This window comes from Cyanistes caeruleus, chromosome 18 (genome assembly GCF_971803275.1).
Source record: "Cyanistes caeruleus chromosome 18, bCyaCae1.hap1.1, whole genome shotgun sequence".
NCBI classification, from domain to species: Eukaryota; Metazoa; Chordata; class Aves; order Passeriformes; family Paridae; genus Cyanistes; species Cyanistes caeruleus.
This window is the reverse complement of record NC_141718.1, coordinates 2,031,022-2,053,567: the sequence shown is the minus strand read 5'-3', so window position 1 is coordinate 2,053,567 and position 22,546 is coordinate 2,031,022. Positions and strand designations below refer to the sequence as shown.

Below are 22,546 nucleotides of genomic sequence, written 5' to 3'. Positions count from 1 at the left end.
CCGGGCAAAGCCTTAATCCTTCATTTTGGATGCCTTATTCCAATCCCGCCGCTGTCCCTCCACACGCCAGTTTGGTGTGAGAACAGGCCCGTTGGGGCTGCAGAGCATTCCCTGCAAGCGGGCAGAAGGGCCATGTAAAAATCAAATCCACATGACTGTAGTTACAGGCAACCAAAAGAGAGGGTTGCTCTTCCAAGAAAAACTTTTCCATGTAAAAGAATTCTTAATCTCCCCTTTGACTGTCATTGTTGAAATGATGGCTTCACAGGCTTGAAATTTAAGACCCTATCGGCGTCTTTTCTGTTTGCTGTGATTTATGAATGGTTTCGCTGTTGATTATCCTCCAAGATTACAGCACAGCAGCCCTGACAGACAAGCAGAGGAAATTTCACAGGATAACAGGCAGCTCCTTCTCTGGGGCAGTAAGGCAGGGAGGTGTGTTTTGATTCAGGTATGTAACAATATCAGCGAATTCTGACTGGACACCACAGGCAATTGGACACTCATCATGTGGCACCCTACTCAAAGGCAAGCAGGGTCAGCAGAAGTCTTGATAATTTTTCTGCGCTCCAGAGCCTTTGCTCATTCTGTAATACAGTGTTCAGTTGGGGGTTTTTGTCTGGATTGTGGCACAAATCTACACGCTGCAGTCAAATATGAAAAGGCAACATTCTCATACAACCCTGTGCATGCTCTTCAAAGATCATCCCTCTTTCCTGCAGTCACAAAGTCTACTGCCTTGTCTGGGAGATGGACCGTCTTTGTTCAAGTCCAGGCTATTCAAAGGAAATTTGCTTCCTTTGATTTATTGCCAAGAACAGGCACTCCTGACCCCAGAAAAGGAGATTTTTGTGCTTTTCATTCCCATTTCCTGCCAGACAGTTTGTTCCAAGTCACTGCTAGGAGGGCTGTTTGTCTGGTGAGGGTAGCAGGGCCAGAGCAGGTGCAATCATTGCTTGAGGGGGCTGTGGCCTTCACTGGAGCAGACAGCCAAGACCTGGGAGTTGAGGTTGAAAAAATTTCTGATGTAGGGGGCTGCCTAAAAATAAACAAGTGGACCTATCAGGAGATGATTTTATCTCCTGATAAATAGCCTCTGCTTTTCAGGCAGAAAGGTTCCTTTGATTTGAACTCTGCCACACTGCAAAATTAATCATTATTGGCATGTGGCTTCCAGGTCCAGCACTATGGATATGCTTCCTGCCCTTTGTATCACATCTGGACCTGTGCAGTGAGCAGTGGTTTGCTGCCCTCATGCTCTGAATCACTTTGGGCTGAGGTGAACAACTTGCAGTGTGCTGGGAAGGGTGGTCTGAGTCTGACGTACTTGGGTCCTGCTCTGTGATCATATTCCCTTCAGTGATGCTGCTGCTTTGGTGCCTTTCAACACTGTTGTCAGGAACCCAGGGCAGAGAGGGAAGGCTGCTCTTCTATGGAGGGAACCAGAGAGCAGTTACATCCAACCGTGGCCTGAGCCATTCTTACTGGGACTGTAGTTACACTGTGGGTGTTCTCAAGGATCAGGTTCAACACTGAACCAGAATGGACATTCCTAGCATTCTTCCCGTTTTGCCACCCAGCCTGCTTCAGAAAAAGTCCTGATGTAGGTGTTTGTATCCTGTCTCTTTCTTCCCTCACTGTATTTGTCTTTCAAGCCTGGCAGCGGTGGAAGGAAACTTAGCACGTGATGCTGACACTCTGCCATGTCTGTGGGACGGCAGATTCCTAAAGTACTCAAATCTAGCTAAGGGAATAGCTAGGAAAACAGAAGGCTCTCTCAAAAAAACTCATAAAAGCATGGAAAGGCTTGAATCCCAGTGGATTTGAGGAAGGATACCAGCTTTTATCCAGGAGCAGGGCTGCTTGCATCAGGAGGGCTGTCTGGGTTCCTGCCTGCACTATCCACACAGTTCCTTTCTTATGACCTCCCACCTGTTTCAGGACTGGGCCTGGGATTTTGTGTTTTATAACAAATAGATCAATGAAAAAAAAAGTTGGAGAAGATCTGAGAAATGTGTGCTTCAAAATGCCCTCTAATTGCTGTTGTCAGGATTGCACCACTACCTTAGAGTGAATCTTAACAGATTCCAGTCCTGCTGGAATATTCCCTAGTTTTCTGCTACTTGACTCCCTACTCCTTATTTAAAGTTGTTTTACACTCAAATTCACAGCTAGGCAGGGTTTTTGCTTTGGAGATAGTGCTGGTAGTGGAGGCCACTTTCCCCCAGGCTGTGCCTTCACACTGCTGCCCTTGTACCACTGTGCTTGCACCTGTTTGTCTCAGCTGCTTCAGAAAACTCCCCTCCAGACTTTTCCTTCCTCCTTGTCCCACCATACACACAAGGGCCCAGTTTCCTTTTTCCCAAGCCAAAACACAGGAATGTACCAGTCCCTAGTGATTCCTTCCAGCAAATTAAGAAGTGCTGAACTAAGGAGGGTTTCAGTAAGGCAACATGGCCTCAGCTGAAAATTTGTTGTTTTGCTCCTTTTCTCCTTCGATAGGGCACTGTGCCATATTTAAATCCTGTTTCACCAGACCTAATTTCACCTGTGTGTGCACACTGAATCTTCCACTCAGTTTCAGGGTGATTTTCACTGGCCAAGAGGAATATACCGTGACTCTAGGAGGACTCTGACCAAAGTCTGAGTCATTTCCATCACAACCATCAGGACAGGAGCATTTCTTACCACGTGCCTGCCCTGTGCTTTTACACAAGAGAGCTCCAACTTGGGTGAGCAACCCACTACTAACTTTAAACAGATTGCTAATCATAACCATAACAATAATACCATCACAGCACACACATGCTCTGCAGAACAACAACATCCGTAATAACAATGTCAACATTAGGTGTGTGCACACATGCCCTGCAGAACCAACAGCAGTTTTGCCACTCATAAGTGAAGTCAACATCCTTACCAATGCTGGGGGATGCTCAGCTCAACAACTCCTAAACCATAACAACCACTTCTGAGCTGAAAACATGTTGTACTGAAATCTACCTTTAGAAATATACATTATTTAGGTCCAGGAAAGATTGGATTGCAGTTTTCTCAAAACAAGAAACAGAGAAAACAGTCTCCCCTCAACTGTTCCCCAAACTAAAACAAGGCTTTCTAGGACAAAAGGACAGTGTACTCACCCCTGCCCAGTGTCTCTTTGTCCTGCTCCTTTTTTCTCCGAGGAGGAAAGCAGTTCTGAAGACACTCCTTCCCCTTGCACACATGGTCTTGAGCCAGTTTAGGAGAGGGGCACGGGAACTGGGCTGCAGGGGAACTGCTGGGCTGAATGCCTGACTTCACAGTGTTAACTGGCCAGAGAATCCTATTATGTGATAGGTAGCAAGCCAGGGACTAATTTATGGAAATTTTGACCGTCAGTCCCCTTTGACATTTTCAGATCAGCCATAGCCTGTGTGAGACATGAGAGCCCTTACAGTAAGGGGCTCTAAATCCGCCTGTGCAGCTGCTGGAGCCGACGAACGGGTCAGAGGTAAGAATTCACTGAGGTTCGTGTGTGGGCTGCTCGGTGCCTGTTTGACATTTACAAATCAGTGACATTCCTCTGCACAGCTCGGTGCATACAAATCACTTCAGTCACACTGAGGAGGGCCCCTCATTTCAAAGGTGGATTTAGGCATCCTTAGCCAAATTTCCTTTTGATTTGAGCAAGAACACATCTAAACAAATCCAGCTTCACCACCCTACAGTGGGATCTGCTCCCTCAGGAGGATGCAGTGGGGGCACTTTTAGGTTCAACCCAACTTTGCACCATCTTCGTGGTTTGGGTGTGAAGCCTTTATCACTAATTACAGTATCAGAACTCTGACATATTCATTCGTTGCCACAACAAGCATTGTGTTTGTCCAATTTGTAGCACAGACAGACACAGTCTCATTCCACTGGATGCTGGGCCAATAGCTCTGATCAAGAGAAGGCCAGTTGGATTTCAATAGCTTCCCATGGAAACCTATTTGCCATGAATAAAACTCCACTGAGCTGAGCCATATGAGTGGGCTTGCCCCAGATTTCTCACAATCTAGACAATGTAGAGAGAAAATATGATGAGAAAAACACAGCCGGAGCTGTGGACGAGGTAACATTAACCTCAACCGGTTATTGTGCAACAAATGACCATATTGGCTTCAGCCAGCCTGACCTGTTTAACCACTGCTGCTTCTCTGAAACCTGAGGGTTAATATGGACTGTCCATTCCCCTCTCTGCTGGCAGTGCCTCTGGCATATGCTGCTCCTCCTAGCTAGAGGCCTTGACCACACGATGGCTGGGATAGGGAGGCCGACTCCTTGGTTGTGGACCAGCAGCTGTGGAGCCAAAGAAAGAGGCGTGAGGGAGCAGGAGGTGTGAGGGCTGTCGTGAGGGGATATGGCAGGTGTGTGTACCTCGGTAGCCAAGACTGCCATGGTGACCTGCTGCCTTGGTGAGGCTGCCCTTTGCCACCTCAAAGCGAAGATGGCTCTTGAAAGTCTCTTCCCTCATGCCCACTAGCCACGACACGGAGGGGAAAGGCTACTTTGAGGGTGTGAGGGTGAAAGGATGATGAAAATCAGAACTGAGGGGGAAATCAGCTCTGAGTGCAGGAAAACTTGGGACTGCACTGAGGGGAAGCTGTGGCCCAGCGATGACGGTGTGTTGTATGTGGCGAGGTCCCTTTCCCAGCCTCGGAGCGTGCAGAGATCGAAGGAGAATAAAAATCCGAACGGAGGGGAAAATGGACCATAACTGAGGGAAAACTCGGACAGCAGCAAGGGACTGAGCAGAGGACAGCCACAACCCACGGGTAGGTGTGTGAGGACACCCCTCTCCGGCCGGCCGTGCGCGGGGGCTGCCCCGTCCCCTCATGAGGGAGAGGGCGGGCGGGCGGCGCCGAACGCGCTCCGTGCCTGGGAAGCGCCCGGGACCGCGCGGCCGGGACAGAGCTGGGGGGCCGGGGGAAGGGGAGGGCGCTCTCCGGCTCCCTCCCACCCTCTCCGGATAAATGAGCCGCCGGGAGGCGGCGGGCGGCGCAGGCTGTGGACGAGCGCGGTGCATCCCTGTCCCGTCCCCCGCCGCGCCCAGCGCTCCCTGCCGGCGGGGCCGCCCCGGGCGCTGCCGCGCGAACTCGGCCGGTCCCCGCGGGGCTGGGCGGGGGGATCGGGCTTCGCTTCCCTTCCCCGGGAACGCCTGAGGGCGGGGGCGGCCGGGCGGGCAGGGCCAGGGCCGGTGGAGGGGAGGCGGCCGGGACACCCCGGTCTGGCTGATGCTGGCGCTGCCCCGCGCAGCACCGGGCTCCGGCAGGCTGGTAGCGGCGGTCGGGACTCAGGAGGGCCCCCCCGGGCTCCCTTCCCCTTCCCTCCCCCCGCGGCGGGCGGCGCTGGAGGATTTTCTCCCGCCGCGGCCCCCTCGCTGTCCCCCAGACATGGTAGGTCACCTCCAGCTGCAAGGGATGGACGAGAGCCTGAAGGAGAAGAGCCGGGAAGGCTTGCTGGACAGTCCGGACTCGGGGCTGCCCCCCAGCCCCAGCCCCCCCTTCTACTCCCTGTCGCCCGGTGAGGGCCGAGCAGGGGGCAGCGGCGGTGCGGAACCCCCGGCCCCGGGCCACCGGCGAGAGGCCAAGGACGGCAAAGTGGTAAGAGCCAAACCCGGGCACCGGGCTCTGTCCTCTCCGGGCCCCGCGGGGGAAAGGCTGGCCGAGCCCCGGAGCGGGGGGCAGGCAGGAGGGCGCCTGTGACCACAGCCTGGGCAGCCTTGGGCTGAGTTCCGCCGCAGTGCCTCCCTCGCCGGCCGGGGACACTCCGGGCTGCCCGTGGCAGCCGCAGTCCGGTGTTGGCAGCGCCGCTGCTGTGCCAGGCAGAGCTTGGCCCAGTGCCGGGCAGGGTTTTTGGATACGCTCACAGTGCTGGCAGTTCGGCTGGGTGAACTCTAACGACGGTGTGGGAATGAAATCCAAGTCTGAACCAAACTCCCCTGCCCACCTTCGGAACAGAAGAGTGTAATTGTTTCTCAGTGACGCTGCTCTGATAGGTACAGGTTGGAGCTGCATCCATCCGGACCGAGGCAGGGGCGTCTGGCTCCCAGCCATCATTACACCCTGGCATCCCACATCTGGTTTGTGAGGAGCGTGGAGCCACGTTTGCTGGAGCCCTGGAAAAAAGCCCCACAAAAAAAGACAAAAGTGCCCTTTAGCTGGGGCAGGGTAGGAATGCGTGTCGGGGGAGTTTCTGCGGGACAGGGTCTGGGAAGGGCTGTGTGCCTCTGCCCTTTGCTGGAGAGGGGCTTTGTGGCATGAGCCTGTCCAAAAGGTTTGTCTGCTGGCGGCCGAACAGAGCCGGGGGTAGTGGTTTGTAAGCTCAGACAGCTGGCAGAGCGCTGCAGGTCTCGGGCAGCCTGATGCAGTGCCAGTGAAGTGGTTGAATGTGGAGTAGGATTTGGGTAGATTTATTAAGACTATTATTTTGCTTTATTTGTTTATTTCTATCCCTGAGCTATAAAACTCATTTTTAAAACACAACGTTCAGAGCATAAGCAAGGGTAGTGGAGCTTTTTAAAGGATGATGAAAGTTCTTCCCCAGGGCTCTTTAAAATTTTTTTTTAAACACTTATAAAAGATGTTTGTAGGTGTATTCAGTGTGGTTAATTGGCTTCTATATGGAATGAAAACTGCAGCAAAATCTTTCCATGAGAAAAATTTATCTACCTATGGTTTAGTGACAATTTAAAGACTTCTTTCCCACAGAGACATTTTGCAATGACTCCACATACCCTCACGCACTTTCTCAAGTTCTAAGGCCTTTTGAGCATGTTACTGAAAACTGCCTTTTACTCCTGAACATGCCAAAACCTTCCCCATGAACAACAACTCCTCAGAGTGGAAAGGGTGTGAGGTGTTATTATGACAGTCAAATCTCAAACCTGCTAACGCCGCAGTTCCTGACACGGAGCGCTACCTGCAGATGCCTGGGCGTGTGTGCCATCTCGATGGGAGTGTTTCTGTACAAAGTTACCCACGCACCTCTGATTCGGCTGGCAGGATCAGGCTGTTGCTGTGTGTCTGTAAAATAAAATGGGGGAGGAATGGGGAAGGCTGCTGGACCAGAAAACAGCAGGGGTGGAGGTGTCTGCAAAAACCCTGTAACGGGGATGCGACAGTCTCCAATCCAGTCATATGACAGTTGGCCACCACACCATCCAAGAAAGTCCTTAGATATCGAAGAAGAAAAAACATGAGAAAATTTATTTCAGTTCATGGGCTGTTAGGAGTGAGAATTTTAATGCTTGACTCCTACAGGGGAAAAAAGTTATTCCTGTGATCTGTATAAAGTAAAATTAAGTTTTTCAATTGTTTTGATCGCTCATGAACATTTTAGACACTTCAGAAAAGCTCACACTGTAGATGTTTCCAAATTCTGTATCACATTGCAAGGGTAACCCCGGGCTCCTGCTTAGAGTATGGGTTCCATACATTGGGAATTTATGGAATTCCGTGCTCTTAACAGGTACAGAAGGTTGCAGGGGTCCAAATGCTGAAATCAGTTGGACTGTATTATTTGGAGTGGTGCTGGGCTCTGCTCTTTAACTCTGTTGGGTTGACTGCAAAATAATGAAGTAAATAGGAATTTTCACTCTATTTGACTACAGAGAGTTTCGCTTCCTCTCATTTCCACTGTGCAAATACTGTACTTGCAGCTGATATTAAAGCAGTAAAAATACGGAGAGCATTGCTTGCTTCATACTTCTAAATTGCAGTGTCTAATTAGCTTTAATTTTGCCATTTTACAAGGGCTTGCAGATCTATGAGGAGTTATGCAACCCATGAATGTGCTTCTGTTTAAGTCTATTCCTCTGCTGTTCATCAGAGCATGCAGAATTGGCAAATCAATAATTGCAGCTATTTGCACACCAAGAAATGCTGGTTTTAATCGCCTGTTATATTAGTGTTTGTTTTGCTTATAAACGTGATGGAGCCAGGAACACAACCTGCACTCTTTGTGTTGGAATACTATAAAACCATATATAAGCTCAATCACCAACAGCCAAGGTTCTAGTAAGTACATTTAATAAATTGCTGTCAGGTGAAAGAGACAACATTCCAGATCAGAGTGAAGTGTGTCATACTTTTCTTTGCTGCAGAACTATCAAACCACCAGTCTGAACCCAGTTGCATTCTTCTGCATTTTGCTCCAGCTTCACAAATATGTTACAAAATTTTTCTGCTTTAGGACAGCCCTTCTCATACAGACTAAAAGGAGATTGCATGCCCTTATCGAAGACTTTCTTGTGTGTAAAATCTGTGCTCTCTCTGCTCTGTGTTATTAACTGTGACTCTGAAAAAGTAAACTCTCCGCTCTTTAATAAGCACAACTTTGTTTCAAAGACAATGCACCATTTATTCACATTTAACCAGCCAATTTGGGAACAGCTTTGGGATCCAAGAAAATATGAAAGGCAATTTAGGGCCAGAGTCATAAATACCACAAGTTCAACACCATTTAGGGCCTTTTTTTATTTTATTTTATTTTACTTGTAGTGCAGGATAAATTGGCTTTTATTTCTTCAAATAAAGTCCATGTAGGGAATTTGTCAAGTGTTTTTTGCTTAAGTGCAAATATCCTAAGGAAAATAGAAGGTGACTTTTACCTAGTTCTGCCTTTTAAATCTGAAACATTATTAAATTGATTCTTACGACTTGGGTTACTGAATTCTCTAGACTGTATCTGTAAAGCTGGGTCATAAGGAACAGAAGTACAACAAAATAAATCCCTAATAATATGCACAAAGAAGCAGTTGCTGAAAGCACGGGGAATGAAATGACATCAAAGTACCCATATCTGCTTAGAGTTTTCCCTGTAGTTCTTGCCCTGGGATAGAGATTTAGGCTAGAACTGCTTTTGGACTGTGCTGAAATAAGTGCTTTGCATTCGTCACACAGCTCCTAATGGATATCAGGGGACATCAAGCTCACATTCATCTGCAGAACTATCCATTGTGCCTTCTTGAAGCAGCAGATTTTATGTTCCTTCCCAACAGTGAAAGAAGCTTTTCCCACTGCAGTGACTTCCTTTTACTTTGTAAGATTTAAGTGTTTGTGCACTCAGCCTGCCTCAGTGAGCACTGACTTCTGTGGGACTGTATCCCAGTGAATCAGCTGTGGGGAATTTCTACTTACATTCAGCAGCAAGAATGATTCAGAATCACTCTTGGGTGGTGGGAGGAGATTCCAGCTTCATCTCAAATACGGAGAAAGAGATGTTACCCCTTGGCACAGCCTCCACAGACAACAATGAGGTCCCAGCACCATGGTCCAAGTCAGCATTTGTGCCAACCCTGTTGGATTAATGGCTCATATTAAAAAAAACAAAACAAACACAAAACCAAAAAACCCAGAACATCTCTTCCTGACATGCAGCATTTTGAAGACCCCTCGGGTCACAGAGCCACCATCTTGTCCTGCACTGTAAGTGCCTCAGGAATGTCTTGTAGGGACTGGGTGGGGAGCATGGCCATCAAAAGTTTTCCATACATAATTTCCATATCTGCCAACACCTACAGTGAAAGCACACGTGAGAGGGAAGCCCAGCACCCTGACCTGAGCCAGCTTGCAGCCCACACACGAGGCAGGGGACGTGACTCCCAAGGCCACGTGGGTCCAGGCAGCTCTGGGGAAGCCCCAGGCTGGTTTGGGGAGCAAGGCACCCATCTGGCACCGCAGCAGGGTTTGCCTCAGGGCTTGTTGGCAGCCTGGCATCCTGACCCACTTCTGAGCCACTCCCATAGGGCTGGATCCTGCAGGAATTCCCTCAGCTTCAGTTCCATGCCTGTGTCCTCTCCTGGCAAAGGCTAATCCCACCTGGCTGTTCCCTGTCCCTCAGCCCTATCCAGTTCTGGATATGCACCCGCTCCTCTTCCTCCTTGCTGAAGGATAGGGAATGGCTCTGGGCCTCACTTGATCTGCCTCACCTCATCTGACATATGTCCCTTCTGGGCAGATCAGGGAAACAGGCACCAGGATCTCATCATCTGCTCTGAAAAGTGTGGCTCTGATGAAAGACATTGAGGGTGATGTCTTCTAGCTGTTGAATTTCCATTGTGTCCCTATGTAACCCTGTGGACAATAAGCAAAGCAGCATGCATTTCCCACTTGAAATAAAAGAAGTAGATAAGCAGGAAGGATGTAATTCTTTGAAATAATAAAGCCCTGCTTTCTACCTGAGGTTTGCATTTACTGTTATCACCTCCCAATATAATCTCATCCGGCTCTAGTATAAATTACTCGTAATGTGCAATACGTGCAGATATTGGGAAAATAAATGGTCTGTTAAACAAATATTGCTTATCTTCTAGAGCGGAGAATGTAGATGTGTGTCAAATAACTCAGCCAGATCTTTCATTATAGCTGTAAATAACAGCTGAGTAAAGTGACATTTTCATGGACCTGACATGTTACCATAGTGGGAAAATGTGGTGAGAGATTTGCTTATGCCCTAGCTAAGTTAGGAGCTGGGAATTTGGGAAGCTGTATCCTGTTTGTGGCCTTGACACTTGGAAAGCTGTTTCCTCTTACGGTCCCTGGAGATCTAATGCCACATCTTAGTGCCTTCCATATAATCACCATAGCAAAAGGAGTCGGTCAGTTCTGGTTCTTTGTGCTCTCTGGGGAAAGGTTTTGGGGGTTTATTTATTTCAAGTCACGTTAATTTCCTTTCCTTTTTCTTGCTTTGCTGCCTGGAATTTGGCAGCTGAGGAACAGTCAATGCTGTCGTTGAGCTGTAGATTTAATTCTGTTCAGCAACCAATTTTATCTGTGTTTATCTATCTGCTACTAGCAAAGAGCAGAGTTTAGCTACCCAGGCCGTTACATGCCTGAAAGGCATCAGAGTTAAGGCAGAGGGAAAAATGCAGCCAAACAAGAAAGCTCTTCAGCTTTTTAATAGTACTGTAACTCTTTGCTGGTTGACACAAATTATGTACTGGAAGAGAAATAAAAATAATAGCTCATTTACTGCCTAATATTCACCTTGGATCAAGTTGTAAACTTGATAGGAGTTGCTTTTTTGATGTCTCTGGTATCTTTCATTTTATCTTCTCAAACTTCCTTGCCTACCAGACTCCTTCTGTCCTTAAAGATGACAGGGTTGTGGTGTTTTTGCAAAGCTGCATCTGGTAAGTACCAGCACAGCTCCAGTAACTGGGGACAGATGAATCAGGTCCCCACTGCAGCGTTCCAGCACAGCAACCCTTGGATAGACAGACCTCGACTGTGGATCACTCGTGGACACACTGGTCTAAAGTCATCTGGGCTTCTCCTCTTCACCATCTGTGACCCCCAGGAGTGCGCAGCAAGCTCTGCTCCCTGCCAGGCTATCCATAGTGCAGGATAACAGAAACCTACCTTATTTGTGGAGTGTCTGGAGATCACCAAGTGATTCCTAGAAACGAGCCAGGGATCCTCATTTTCTCAAGGGAGCTCAACAGTCCAGTGCTCCTCTTCTTTCAGCCATTCCTGTTCAAAAGGAAAAATAATTGAGTCAGTATTTTTTGACAGGCAGAACTTTTTTTTTTTTTCTTCCTTAAAGCAGATTGGAAGGAGTTGGTGTCAAACTCTTGCCAAAAAGCCAGCTTTTGACATGTGCCAAGCATATAACATTTCAGGCCCAAACACAAATCTTTTGGAAAGCTCATATCCCCTATTCCTTGCTTCCCAGCTCCAGGTGACTTGCAGGAGCTGACATTTCAGAACATCACTGGAGGGAAAACAAAATGTCACCTGAAGTGCCTTTCAGTGGCTGCTGTGTGAAACCTGTGGTTGCTGTTTAGTGACCCCTTCATGCTGTGCAAGCAAATCAGTTGCTGTTTGGTGAGCAGCCTGCAGGCTCTTAGAGATCTCTATTTTTAGGCCATGCTTTGTAAGTTATTTACATATTCCATGTGCAGAATTCCAGGTTACTTCAGCAGCAGCTCACAGAAGAGAGGTCTGAGTCTGTAATGGTCTTGACAGGCAGTAGAAATCCTGGCTTTGGCCTGCCCAATATTCACAGTTGTTCCAGCTTTCTAAACTAAGCCAAGCTTGCAGGTCTGAGGTTGGTGCTTGTCTACAGCATGTGAAATGCCTTTTGCCACCCTTCCCTGCCCAGAGCAGGTTAACTGTAACCCACAATGGAAATACTCTCATCACCACCCCATCCAGAACTAACCTGGAGAATGCTTAATCCTGCTCTCACCAAGTTCAGCAGCAAATTTTTGACTCTGATTGATGTCGGTGATGCATGCCAGCGCCTCCATCTCTCCGTGCACACTGGTGGTGTTTCTGCAGCGTGTTCTTGTTTCCTGTTCCCTGCTGTGGGACTTGTGCTTTCCACAGACGCGATTGCCGCCCTGCCCACGCTCTGACCGAGCGGCACTCCCGGTGCTCAGCGGGCTGGGAAGGCTTTTCCCATCTACACGCTGGGGGCCAGATGCCCCAGCAATATTCCTGCTAAGCCACAGGAAAGACTTCATAACATCTCCTGCGTCCTGGGGATGGTTTGAGCACACTTAGTGTCAGCATTTGTTAGCAAGAAGTGTGAAGGCTTGTTTGCCTGGAAGCACTTCTTTGAAATTGCATCTTTAAAGGAGGGACACGTATCCCCAAGCCTTGTTTCCTTCACCAGTTCATTCAATCCACATCCTTCTGCAGGTGAACCCCCAAAGGGCGGCCTGCCTGCTGTTCACAAAGCTCATGAGCAAATGGCGTTTGACTCCTGCACCCAAAATGAACCTCTTCTTATGTACAAAATGTCTTTAGAAAGAGCTCTGGCCATGTGCAGACTGTTACAAGCTGGACATCTGCACCCTTGTGAACTGAGGCTTGACTGATGTAAACAATTCACATTTCAGAAGCAAAGAGCTTTATTTATGACCAGAAAGACTGCCCTTGCCCTCCCCTGTCAAGAGTGTTGAAAGCAATTCAGGAATGAACTTCGCCTTTTGGCCAGTGTTTGCTAGGGAGGGTGAACATATATATTTTGTTTCTTTTTTCCTTCCATAACTATGCAGATACTGTTCTGTTTTGACAATGGAACAGAAATACTCAAACACAAAGAGGAGTTGGCCATTTTACTTTATAGTACAACTTTACACAGTTGCAAAATGCAGGGGTATTTCAGTATGAAAAGAAGAAACATATTTGTGGCTTTGGGACGCAGAATTTGGCAAATTCAGATGGAGCAGTGACATTTTTTGTCTTAGTTTGAGGCAGAAGGCCCAAACCAGCAGAGGAAAGCAGACTCAACTAGCCATCTACAGACCCTGCACAGAGGCTGCCAGCCATCTCCTTTAAAGAGATCCTGTGTCCCTGTGTGTCATAAATATCTGCTGACAGAAAAGTAGTGGCAGAGACTGAAACCTGCAGTGACATTTTTCCAGGAGGGCAGGATTAGGTTGAATTAGCTGCTGGGTTTGGTCCAGGCACCAGACACAGGATCTCCATATGTGGGAACTGGTGTTCAGGAGCACTCCAGTATAGAGAAGTGGGATTAGTAATTTAGTGGTGGGCAGAGGAGCCTAGGCTGGCCTGTGACAATTTGTCAGAGTAAGTTCACGGTGCAGTCAGTATTTAAAATCCAGTTTTTGGTGTCCTGAGTTGGAGCTGCTCCATTCATTATTAAGTCCTGGCTTGCAACTGGCTTCCTGCATTGCAGAGGCCACAAGGTGCCTCAGTGTCTCACCCCACCCTCAGTTTTATGGTTAACAAGAATGTCCTTTGGAGCACAAGAGACATTTTTGGCACGTAGACTTCAGGAACAACAAGTCTGTCACTTCCTCTGCTGGATTGTTGCAAGGGATACATGATTTTATGTACATATTTGTATGTACATAACATATAAAAATACATACACACCTCTCACTTCAGTAGACCTACATCCTTCAAGTCAGCAGCTTTAGGCCCTATTGCTCTTAGGTCAGGCATGGAGCACTCTTCCATGCTGACACATTTTGAATCACTTTACTCAAAGTCTTGATTTGACTTCGACATTCTAAGACTTGACTTCTTAAGTTTTAGAAAGAGTAAGCAGTAAAGGCAATATCAAAGCTAAAGAAAACTTGAAAACAATTGCAATTCCTATGAGAAACAAGAAAGGAAGAAGGAAAGGCAAGATTAAATTTTGACAAACAGATACTGCAGCATGAAGTGACAGAGATGTGGGCACAGTCACGTACCTGGGAGGTGTGCTGGGGCAGAGGGAGGCGTTGGTAGGCGAGGACAGTCCAGGTGTGTTAGGCTGCTCAGCTGCCAGCCACAGCATGTTATGAACTGTGCCAGCCCCATCTGTCGTGTGCCAACACTTGCTGTGTTCTCCTTCCCTGCAGATGCCTTATCTGCTCCTGAACCCGTCCATGCCAGAGATAAGGCCTCGAATGTACCCGGTGTTTTTTGGAGAAAGCATTGAGGTCAACCCTGAGCCTGTGCAGGAAATCAGGTACAGATGGGATTGGGTGGGTAGATGGGGATTTCTGTCTTTTTTCTGGTGCTTCTGCCAAAAATTAAAATGTGTTTACAAATAGGAGTCATGGTTATTTTGGTGGAAAGGGAAGGACAGGTGGGAGGGTAATTCCTGAATTAAAGCCACTGATAGCAGCACAGGCAGAGGGGAGGAGGCAAGAACTGGAGGGAGTTTTAACAGAAGGCAGCTTTCCTTCCAAGGCCAGCTAAAATCCAAGGCTATGAGAGAAAACCATTACCATCTGTGGGCTTGATGGCTTCCACTAAGTAATCTGATGGTCTTCATACTGTTCCCAGATGACTTGTATCTTCAGAAGAAGCAACACCCTTCTAATTGCCACCTGTTTTTGTTCACTCTTGCCACAGAGAAACCAACATTAGACATCCCACAGAGACTGAATGAGCTCCTCCGTGTGAGGAGATGGTCCCTCAAGCCAGTGACGGAGATGTTCTGCCCTCCTGTGGGGCTGGTGCTGTGGCCGATGGATAAATGTTGGTCTTTGCTCTTCTTTTGCTCTTTTGCTGATGTGGAATGTACCCTGCAAACAGCATGGAACACTTACACACAGCTTGGGGCAGGGACAGTGGGAGGATTGTAAACCCCCTCAAACCTATGCTAAAGTCTCTCTGGAAATGTACCCCAGTAAATAGCTGCTGGCTGAGGAACTGCCAGCGGGCATGTTTTTATGGCGATTACATCGGAGTCTTGTTTTATGTGTGCTGAATGACTTGCTTACACCCTAGCTGTGCAAAATACATTACAGCAGCTCAGATTACACACGCTGCACAATCAGTCAGCCCCCCTCTGGGTGGAGGTAATGACAAGCACACACCCAGCTTTTAATCTTTTTTACGTGGAGCTGCACATTCCTTGGCTGCTGATTGCTGGAGGAACGTTTGGGGAGCAGGGAAAACCAGTGGAAATCCTGCTGTTCTCCATGGCTAGGGATTGCAGAAAAAGCCCTTTTTCTGGCCCGGTGTCTGCACATCCTTTCTGGACGACTGCAGAAAAAAGGCAGGGCCGTGACATCTTACCTTTTGTGGTTCTTCATCTATTGGCAGTTCAGGTGGCCAGGTCTTTTTGACACCAGTGGCTGGGCAGCCATAGCCCACAATATCCATTTGCTTTACCTGCTCTTTCAGCATTGGTTTTTTTTGTAGGTTCCAACAAGCAACCTCATCTCCCAGCACTCAGATTTTAGCTGGTTTGGGCATCTTTGTTCAATGACAGCAAGGTGGTATTGAGAATAAAGACGAACAGCCTTGACAGGTCCATTACAGGGTGTTTGTCTGCCTCCAGTGTAGCTCTCAGGGCTGAGCTGAGGCCCCAGTGGGACCCATGGAGAAAACCAGAGGAAGAAGAGCATTGCTTGCAGCCTGTGCAACAAGGGTGTTTCCTGCCCTGGTGTGACCACACTGCAGAAATGCCAGGATGGATTCACAGTGGGGTTCCAACAAGATTCCCCAGCAGGACAGAGTACTCTTCTAGGAAGGCTCATCCAGGCTTTGGATTGTGGAGTTGGCATCTGCCCCAGTGTCTGTGCAGTAAGAGGTGGTAAATGCTGCCAGCTTCGAAGGGTTAGAGAAGAGTCCTGCCTGTCTTTCCTCCTTTGCTGCCTGGGCTGTGCTCCTCATACCTTGCTGTCTGTCCTCCGTAGGTGCAATTCCGAGGTGAAGTACGACTCGGAGAAGCACTATCGGGATGACATCTTCTATGGCCCCATCCCCACCGTCACCACCTACAGCGAGACCATCATCGCCGCTCCCAACTGCACCTGGCGGAACTACAAGTCCCAGCTGATCTTCGAGCCCCGCCAGAAGCCGGTGAGGTTTCAGAGCACGACCATCATTTTCCCTAAACGTGCCAAGAACATTTACCGGACCACCCTCAACTACAGCTTGGGTTGTGCCAAGCGCTGGTTTGCTTCCAGCGTGCAGCTGGAACTCTGCGAGGAAACCAACCCGTGCGTCATGTACAGCGAGAGCCTCTGATCCGCCCCGCCGCTGGCAACCGCGCGACCCCCGGGAGGCCGCGGCCTTCGCTCTGCCCGGGCCTTGCTCGGTGGCAACTGAATATTCATGGCTGCAGAACAGCTCTGGGGCGAGGCTGAACTGGCTGGGAGGAGGCTTGAAGGGCACAGGATGGTTTTGATCAGTGAGAGGCTGGCTTGTACTTTGCGACGTTCCTGACATTCGTGATCTGGATTTTATTTTGGGGTTTGGTTTTGGTTTTTTTTCCCCGAGCATATCTATTTTTGGCTTGAGTTTAGATGAAATCAAGATGACAAAGGACCCTGTTACCCATAGCAGAATGATGCCTTGTGAGCTCTGTAGGTCTCGTCTAGCACATAGGTGAGAGTCACTGTAAGCTTCAGAGCTATTTTGGTCCCTGCAAAGGGAAGACCAACTACAGAGCCAGCGTCTGGTCAGCCCAGCCCACCCCAGGCCAGATCTCTTTCAGAGCTGAAATGCAGAGGAGGTGGTTATTCGTACCAGTACATCACAGCTTGCTCCAACAGCTCATCTGAGTGAGAGCTGCCCTATTACAGCACTGCAGTCACCCCACTTCCTGAAAGGAGTGGAGACTGTCATCCCAAGAAAAAAAGGATTTAAACAGGTTCCCCAGCTCTTGCAAGCAGCTGGATGTTTGTATACCATAGCAAGGCACAGCACAGCCAGGAGATGGGAGAAAGGCCTGCTCTGATGCACAGACACATCTTCTGTGAGCCCAGCCAGGAGTAAGTAGGGAGGCTAAGGAAAATGAACAGCTGAAGGGCAAGTTTTTAAAAGTGACTGAGAGATTCAGGAGCCCAGTGCCCTTTTATCAAAAGTATTGTCAGACCAAGTGTGCTATGCTGTTCACTGCCTCTAACACCTTATTTAAGGGATCTGTGTGCACTAGCAGCCCTTCTGAGTTTCAGGGTGTGGCTGTATTGAAGAGAGGAGTGTAGAGCAGGAAGATGCTCTCTGGCTTTTTTGAAGCCAGGGCAGGGTTAACTCACCCTCTCAATAATTTTCATAGTTGTGGCATGGGCAGCTTTTCTGCCTGTAGAGGAGCAGCCAAACTTTCTCCGTGCATAGCTTGAAGGATTGAGGAGCCCAAATCTCATCCAGGTTTTCCTTAATTAGCCAGGCTATAGCACTAGAAACAGGTACTTTGCAAGCAGCTGAATTGTCTGCAAAAGACAAAGAAACAGTGAGCAGGAGCCAGTGCAGCCATCCTAAGGTAAAATATTCCTCACTCATTAATCCCATCTCCTGGTATATCTTCACTTTGGTCTCTTGCTGAAAATCTGCAAGAGTCTGGATTCCCACAAACATATAACTTTTGAAAATAGCAGGGAATTGTCTCCAAAAATCTTACCAAGAATTTTTGCATGCTGCTCAGACTTAGAAATAACCACACAGCTCCGGAAATTAATTTCCAGCTTTCTCTCTTCTAAACTTTCCATTTTGTTCCTGACTTGCTGTGAGTCTGATGGAGTTATTTCAGAACACAGCTGAGCAGCCAAGTCAGAAAGCCTATTAACAATGTCAACAAGACATAGCTGATTGCCCAGAACAGTTGACGCACAAACCCACTGAGATTAAAAAAAAAAGTCTGAAAAACTTGAAAAAATAATAAAATTAGTGACATATAAAGATACTTTTTCCATCAGTTTCAAAGAGCAGTTGGTAAATGTGACCAGAACTGTGACCTTTATGAAACAGAGTTCTATTGTTTAAAATGTAGCAGTTTTTCCACCAGAGGTAAATATAAAGTCTTTAAATACAAACTTCAATCCTGACAGCTGAGGCATCATTAGTGCTGAAAGATGTGTTTTATGGCAGTGCTGAACTCTGCCTCTCTACTGGGAGTTAGGACTTGGTAGGAAGAAACCTCTCAAAGGATTTCCAAGGCTTCCACCTACTGTTGAATTCTTTACAGCAACACAAACAAGGATTATATTTGTTATTGGTCAGATTCTGCTGTCACTGTCTGTCAGCATCAAAGCCTGGAAAAGCAGCATGTGCCTCCAGAGGGATTATTATGCCTGAAGCAACGCTTCTCCCCAGGGCTCCAGCAAACAGGAGAGCTGGCTTAGGCAGCAGGGAGTTGGCGTTTGGGTGAAAGCGGTCCCAGTGTGGTGAGGCTGGTGATGGCACTTCTGTGCTAGTTCATCTTGAGGTCTGTCCCGCTGGCCACAGGCTGCTGAGCAAGCCTTGGGAGCAGGGGAAATACCCCTCTGCCTCCCTGGGCACACGTGGAGGGCCCTGCATCCCTGAGATTCTGCCAAGGGGAAGGTTCCCAAGCTGACAGCAGTGTAATCCAGGTCCAAAAGCAAGGCCAGTACTCACACCCAGGAGATCTCTGCACAATGACAGAGTGGACTGATAGAGACAGGCTGACCTCAGAGCTGAGGGGATGCCAGACTCTCCCTGTTCTGACCACACATTGGGCTTTGCTCCTTTTAACAGCTGGATTATTCCCCTGCTTCAAGCACAGAGCTGCTGTTCTTGATCATGCTGGTCTTTAAGCAGGACAGGTTTTCCCTGGAAAAATCCCTTTCATCATGACAAGCTGCAGGTTTCTGCCCACTCTGTCCACTGTTCTGTTTCCTAAATATCAGCTGCAACAGTAAGTTAAGCAAGCCAAAAAAACCTAGTGTGCAAATACAAATCCAGCAGAGAGACTGAGCCTCAACCTGGACTTTCACCACACAGGGAGAGGAGCTGCTGAGGCAGTCTCACAGGTGGATGGGACCCTGGGAGGGTGCAGTGCAGGGCTGCATCCTTGGCACTGGAGCATCCCACACACCCAGCCCAGACCTCTTTGAAGCTTCATGCTTTGTTTTCTCTGCAAATACACTAGAAGTGACCTAACATGCTCCTGTTCTTTTGAGTTTAAGCAGCTTTTCTGATCTTGCCATGTTAGGGGTAAAAAAAGGAGATAGAAAGCAGCTTGGGTTTCTAGGCTGCTGAACACATTTTGAGCTGTGTAGCCACGGTGGCTATGGTTGGACTATCACCCTGGATCACATCCAAACTGGGACATTGCCAAGTGCCTGAGATCTGGAGAAATTTCTGAAAAATCCCTTGTTATATGGTATCTCCCATGGGTGCACCACAAGCTGCTTTTCTTCTCAGCAAAAGCTGGAAAGTTGGAAAGGGACTTTGTTTTTCCTGAGGTCAAGGAAAGCACAGAGGGTCAAGTCTTCACCTTTGCCTGGGCACACATCCCAACCTGCCTGCCCACTCTGTCCCTGCTGCTTCCATCCCTGTGGCTTGTTGGGCTGGGATAGGAAGGGGTAGAAAAGCCAAAAGCCAAAGTTCATCTTACTCATGACTGAGAAAAGCGATGACTTTTTTTGGTTTGCTTAAACACCAGAAACTGAATTGTGTTTTTGTGTTGCCAATGAAGAATCACTCTGGGCAGCCAAGAAGTGCCTTGTGCCATACCTGTAGAGTGTTTGTACATCCAAAAGGAACAATTAGTCCCACTAGGGAGGTGCTTTTCTTTTAAATGGAGCGTTGTTAATCTCGCCCAACAGATCTTTGTCCCTGTATATTTTCTCAAAGATACAGATGATAAATTTAGACCATGGAAAAGTGAGTTTCCTTCAACAGCTGGGACTGTGGCTACACTATTCTCCCCAGGATCCTGATGTGTATGTTGCCCACAGCTCTGCAAGCCTGATGGGTAATGTCAGACACTGCCTTTATCTTTCTTGATGAGGTGAAGATTGCTTTTTATAATATGGAAAGTCCCTCTCTCAAAGGTGAGGGGGGGTCTCTCTCCCCTTCATCCCTATGATTCTCTTGCCCTGGAATGCAACAGAGCATGCTCATGTCTGGTCTGCCTGCATTGCTGTCATTGCATTTGGGGCCAAAAAGATGAAATCCTAACCAAATACTGAACTTTCAGAAGCTGTGGAATACATTGCACAAACTGCAGAGAACAACTTTGACCAAAAGTTTACTGCTTTAGTTTTTGCCTTTTTCTTTTTTTTTTTTTTCCTTCCTAAGCCAGCTCTACTTTCCTCAATGTGAAATACAGACAGATTTGCACCCTGGGTGCAAACTTTCTGAGACTGTTGAAATGGTGTTTGGGTGTTGAAAGCAGTGTTTGAGTGAGCTGCTGGTCAGAGAAGTGAATGCTATTTACTATTTATGTTGAGTGTGTCTTAAAAAAAAAATGGGAAAGGTCACCAGAAGGCTGATGTGCAAAAAAGACTTTGTAGAGCAAACCGAAGACTAAAGACTGCGTGAGTCTGACATAGAGGTGAATGGTTCTGTGTGTGAACACTGTGAGCTAGGATATTTAGGCATTGTGGTTTTAACCTGCCTCTTTTCCTATAGCAGAAGGCATCTTTGCCTTTTTTAGAGCTGAAACAAAATCAGACCCATCCTCCATCACAGTCATTCAGTCCTGCTGAAGTCTGTGAGCACCAGCATTCCCCAGGCTCATGAGGCACTTTCTGTGTGTATCAAACATGCACAGAGCTGTGCCTCTGTGGAGATGGGGGAATGCTTTATAGGGCATGATGGATCTTCGTGTGGGATATTCAGATTTTCACTGCCAGATAAAGTCTGCTCCCTGAGGATCACCTGATCACTCACAAATTGATCTGTTCTGAACATCTCCCCTAAAGCTCTATAACCATTAGATTTTATAAGTCTTGGGAGGCACTAATTCTTTTTCAGATACTGTAATGGCCATCAAAATGAGCAAAGTATCCTACCACGTGAATTGTGACCTGAGGATGGGATTGAAAGGTGTCTGAAGGTTAGAGAAGGAAGAAGAGAACTTATAAGTGGTGGAAATCCATAAGGATGTGTCATATTTTTATTTTTGTAAGTTTGATTCTCTAAGTGCTTGTAAAGTACTTTACTGTTGTATATGTGGTGATGCAGTAGCTCACAATATCCTTTTATTTTTGTATATTCCTTCCTCCACCATAATTCCTTTCTGTTCAACTCATAGAGTAATTTAAGAAGACAAAATTTATATATCATAATAAAATGCTCAAACCCTCATGCTGATGTATGCAGAGTTTCCTTCCTCTTCCATATCCCTTTACTTGGTGCCTAATGCCCTTTTTGCATCCAGAGGGAACATTTCTGGTGTGTCCATCCCTTCCTGTGGATTTCAGCCCAGCTCCCGTGGCTGTGGCACAGTCAGTGAGTGCTGTGATGTGCAAACCCTGCTCTGTGTGCCCAGGGAAAGCTGAAAAGCTGAGGAGGAGCTCTCAGGGCAGTTTTGCTTTTCAGGATTTCCTTGGTTGTCAAATTGAAACATTTCTTTGCTCTAAATTTCCTTCTTCATCTTAATCTTGTTCTACCCAGCTACGAAGCCTTGGTGTTGGATCTCCTCTCCCAGCTTTTCCATGGCCTTCAAAGGCAGGAAGAACCCACACAATGCTTATTTCATATCCAAGTATCCACATTCTAGTGCACTACTGGGATCCCTCCTGTGTCCTGGCTTCCCAAATCACGATGGTGGATGAGCTGCACTGGGGCTAAAGCCCTGCCTGGCCATGAGGTGCATTTTAAAGCCATTGCTGTAAATGCCTCAGGCTCACCAGCCAGCCCTTAGTAGAGTACTCCTTTGTCTTCCAAGACCCAAGATGTCTGCAGGGAGAATCTGACACTAATCCTTATGGAAAAATCATTGGATTTATAGGGATGAAGTCAATGGGCTTGGATGAAAATGGCTGTAAAACTCTAAGGAATGGAAAGGAGAAGCAAAGCCATGTTATGCAAGAAGCTTGCTTCAGCTGCAGGGTATGTGCCTGTGTCCTCATCCCAAGCTTTTTGACACAAATCATGGCTGAACTGCTCCTAGGATGAAGGATGGGAGACAAGTTCATGGCTAAGAACCTGAGGAAACACCACAGGAGAAGGCAGGGGCTATGCAGGCCGGACACCCAAATGCCAGATGAAGGACATGTGCATCCACTCCTGCTATTTAAATAAAACCATAAAATGTGAATGCTGTCCAATGAAGATTCCTGAGGTGGCAGCTAAATCCTCAGCAGCAAAAGCAGTATTAGATGCAGGATATGTGTTTTGGCAAGAGTGCTCAGATG

General features: G+C 47.6%; 2 protein-coding genes and 1 long non-coding RNA gene across 9 annotated transcripts in view; 1 reads left to right on the top strand and 2 right to left on the bottom strand.

Moving 5' to 3' along the window:
- CCDC92 (coiled-coil domain containing 92) overlaps positions 1-5,790 on the bottom strand; it is a 116,141-nt gene extending 110,351 nt beyond the window's left edge. The window contains exons 1-2 of one of the 6 annotated variants that reach the window (XM_086855251.1): positions 5,430-5,790; positions 3,144-4,323 (exon numbers count right to left, since the gene is read on the bottom strand). The gene's annotated coding sequence lies outside the window, so the exon portion shown is untranslated. Of the gene's footprint in view, positions 1-3,143; positions 5,086-5,429 lie in introns of those variants that run through there. The other 5 variants (XM_086855250.1, XM_086855256.1, XM_086855252.1 and 2 more) reach the window with 5 other exon arrangements.
- RFLNA (refilin A) lies at positions 4,630-21,494 on the top strand. Of its 2 annotated transcripts, XM_086855263.1 has the most exons (4): positions 4,630-4,799; positions 5,416-5,627; positions 14,345-14,454; positions 16,136-21,494. In XM_086855263.1, exons 2-4 carry the CDS (start codon positions 5,418-5,420, stop codon positions 16,467-16,469), a joined length of 654 nt encoding a protein of 217 aa, XP_086711389.1. In that variant the 5' UTR covers positions 4,630-4,799; positions 5,416-5,417; the 3' UTR covers positions 16,470-21,494. The 2 variants fall into 2 exon arrangements, with proteins under 2 accessions (XP_086711389.1, XP_086711388.1); XM_086855262.1 differs by lacking the exon at positions 4,630-4,799 and having other exon boundaries at positions 5,220-5,627.
- On the bottom strand, positions 6,452-16,140 carry LOC111936353 (uncharacterized). The gene is made up of 7 exons (XR_015277608.1): positions 15,513-16,140; positions 14,717-15,016; positions 14,195-14,438; positions 11,388-11,498; positions 9,956-10,100; positions 9,165-9,322; positions 6,452-7,049 (listed from the first exon to the last, which is right to left on the bottom strand). It is a non-coding gene; the product is annotated as an uncharacterized LOC111936353 (long non-coding RNA).
- Positions 21,495-22,546: the final 1,052 nt, after the last annotated feature.

Excerpts from the sequence above, each read along its gene's own strand:
- RFLNA (XM_086855262.1), top strand. The coding sequence starts at position 5,259 with ATGCTGGCGCTGCCCCGCGCAGCACCGGGCTCCGGCAGGCTGGTAGCG. Across the intron at positions 5,628-14,344 it reads AGGCCAAGGACGGCAAAGTG|ATGCCTTATCTGCTCCTGAA; the intron begins GTAAGAGCCAAA and ends CCTTCCCTGCAG. Across the intron at positions 14,455-16,135 it reads GAGCCTGTGCAGGAAATCAG|GTGCAATTCCGAGGTGAAGT; the intron begins GTACAGATGGGA and ends TGTCCTCCGTAG.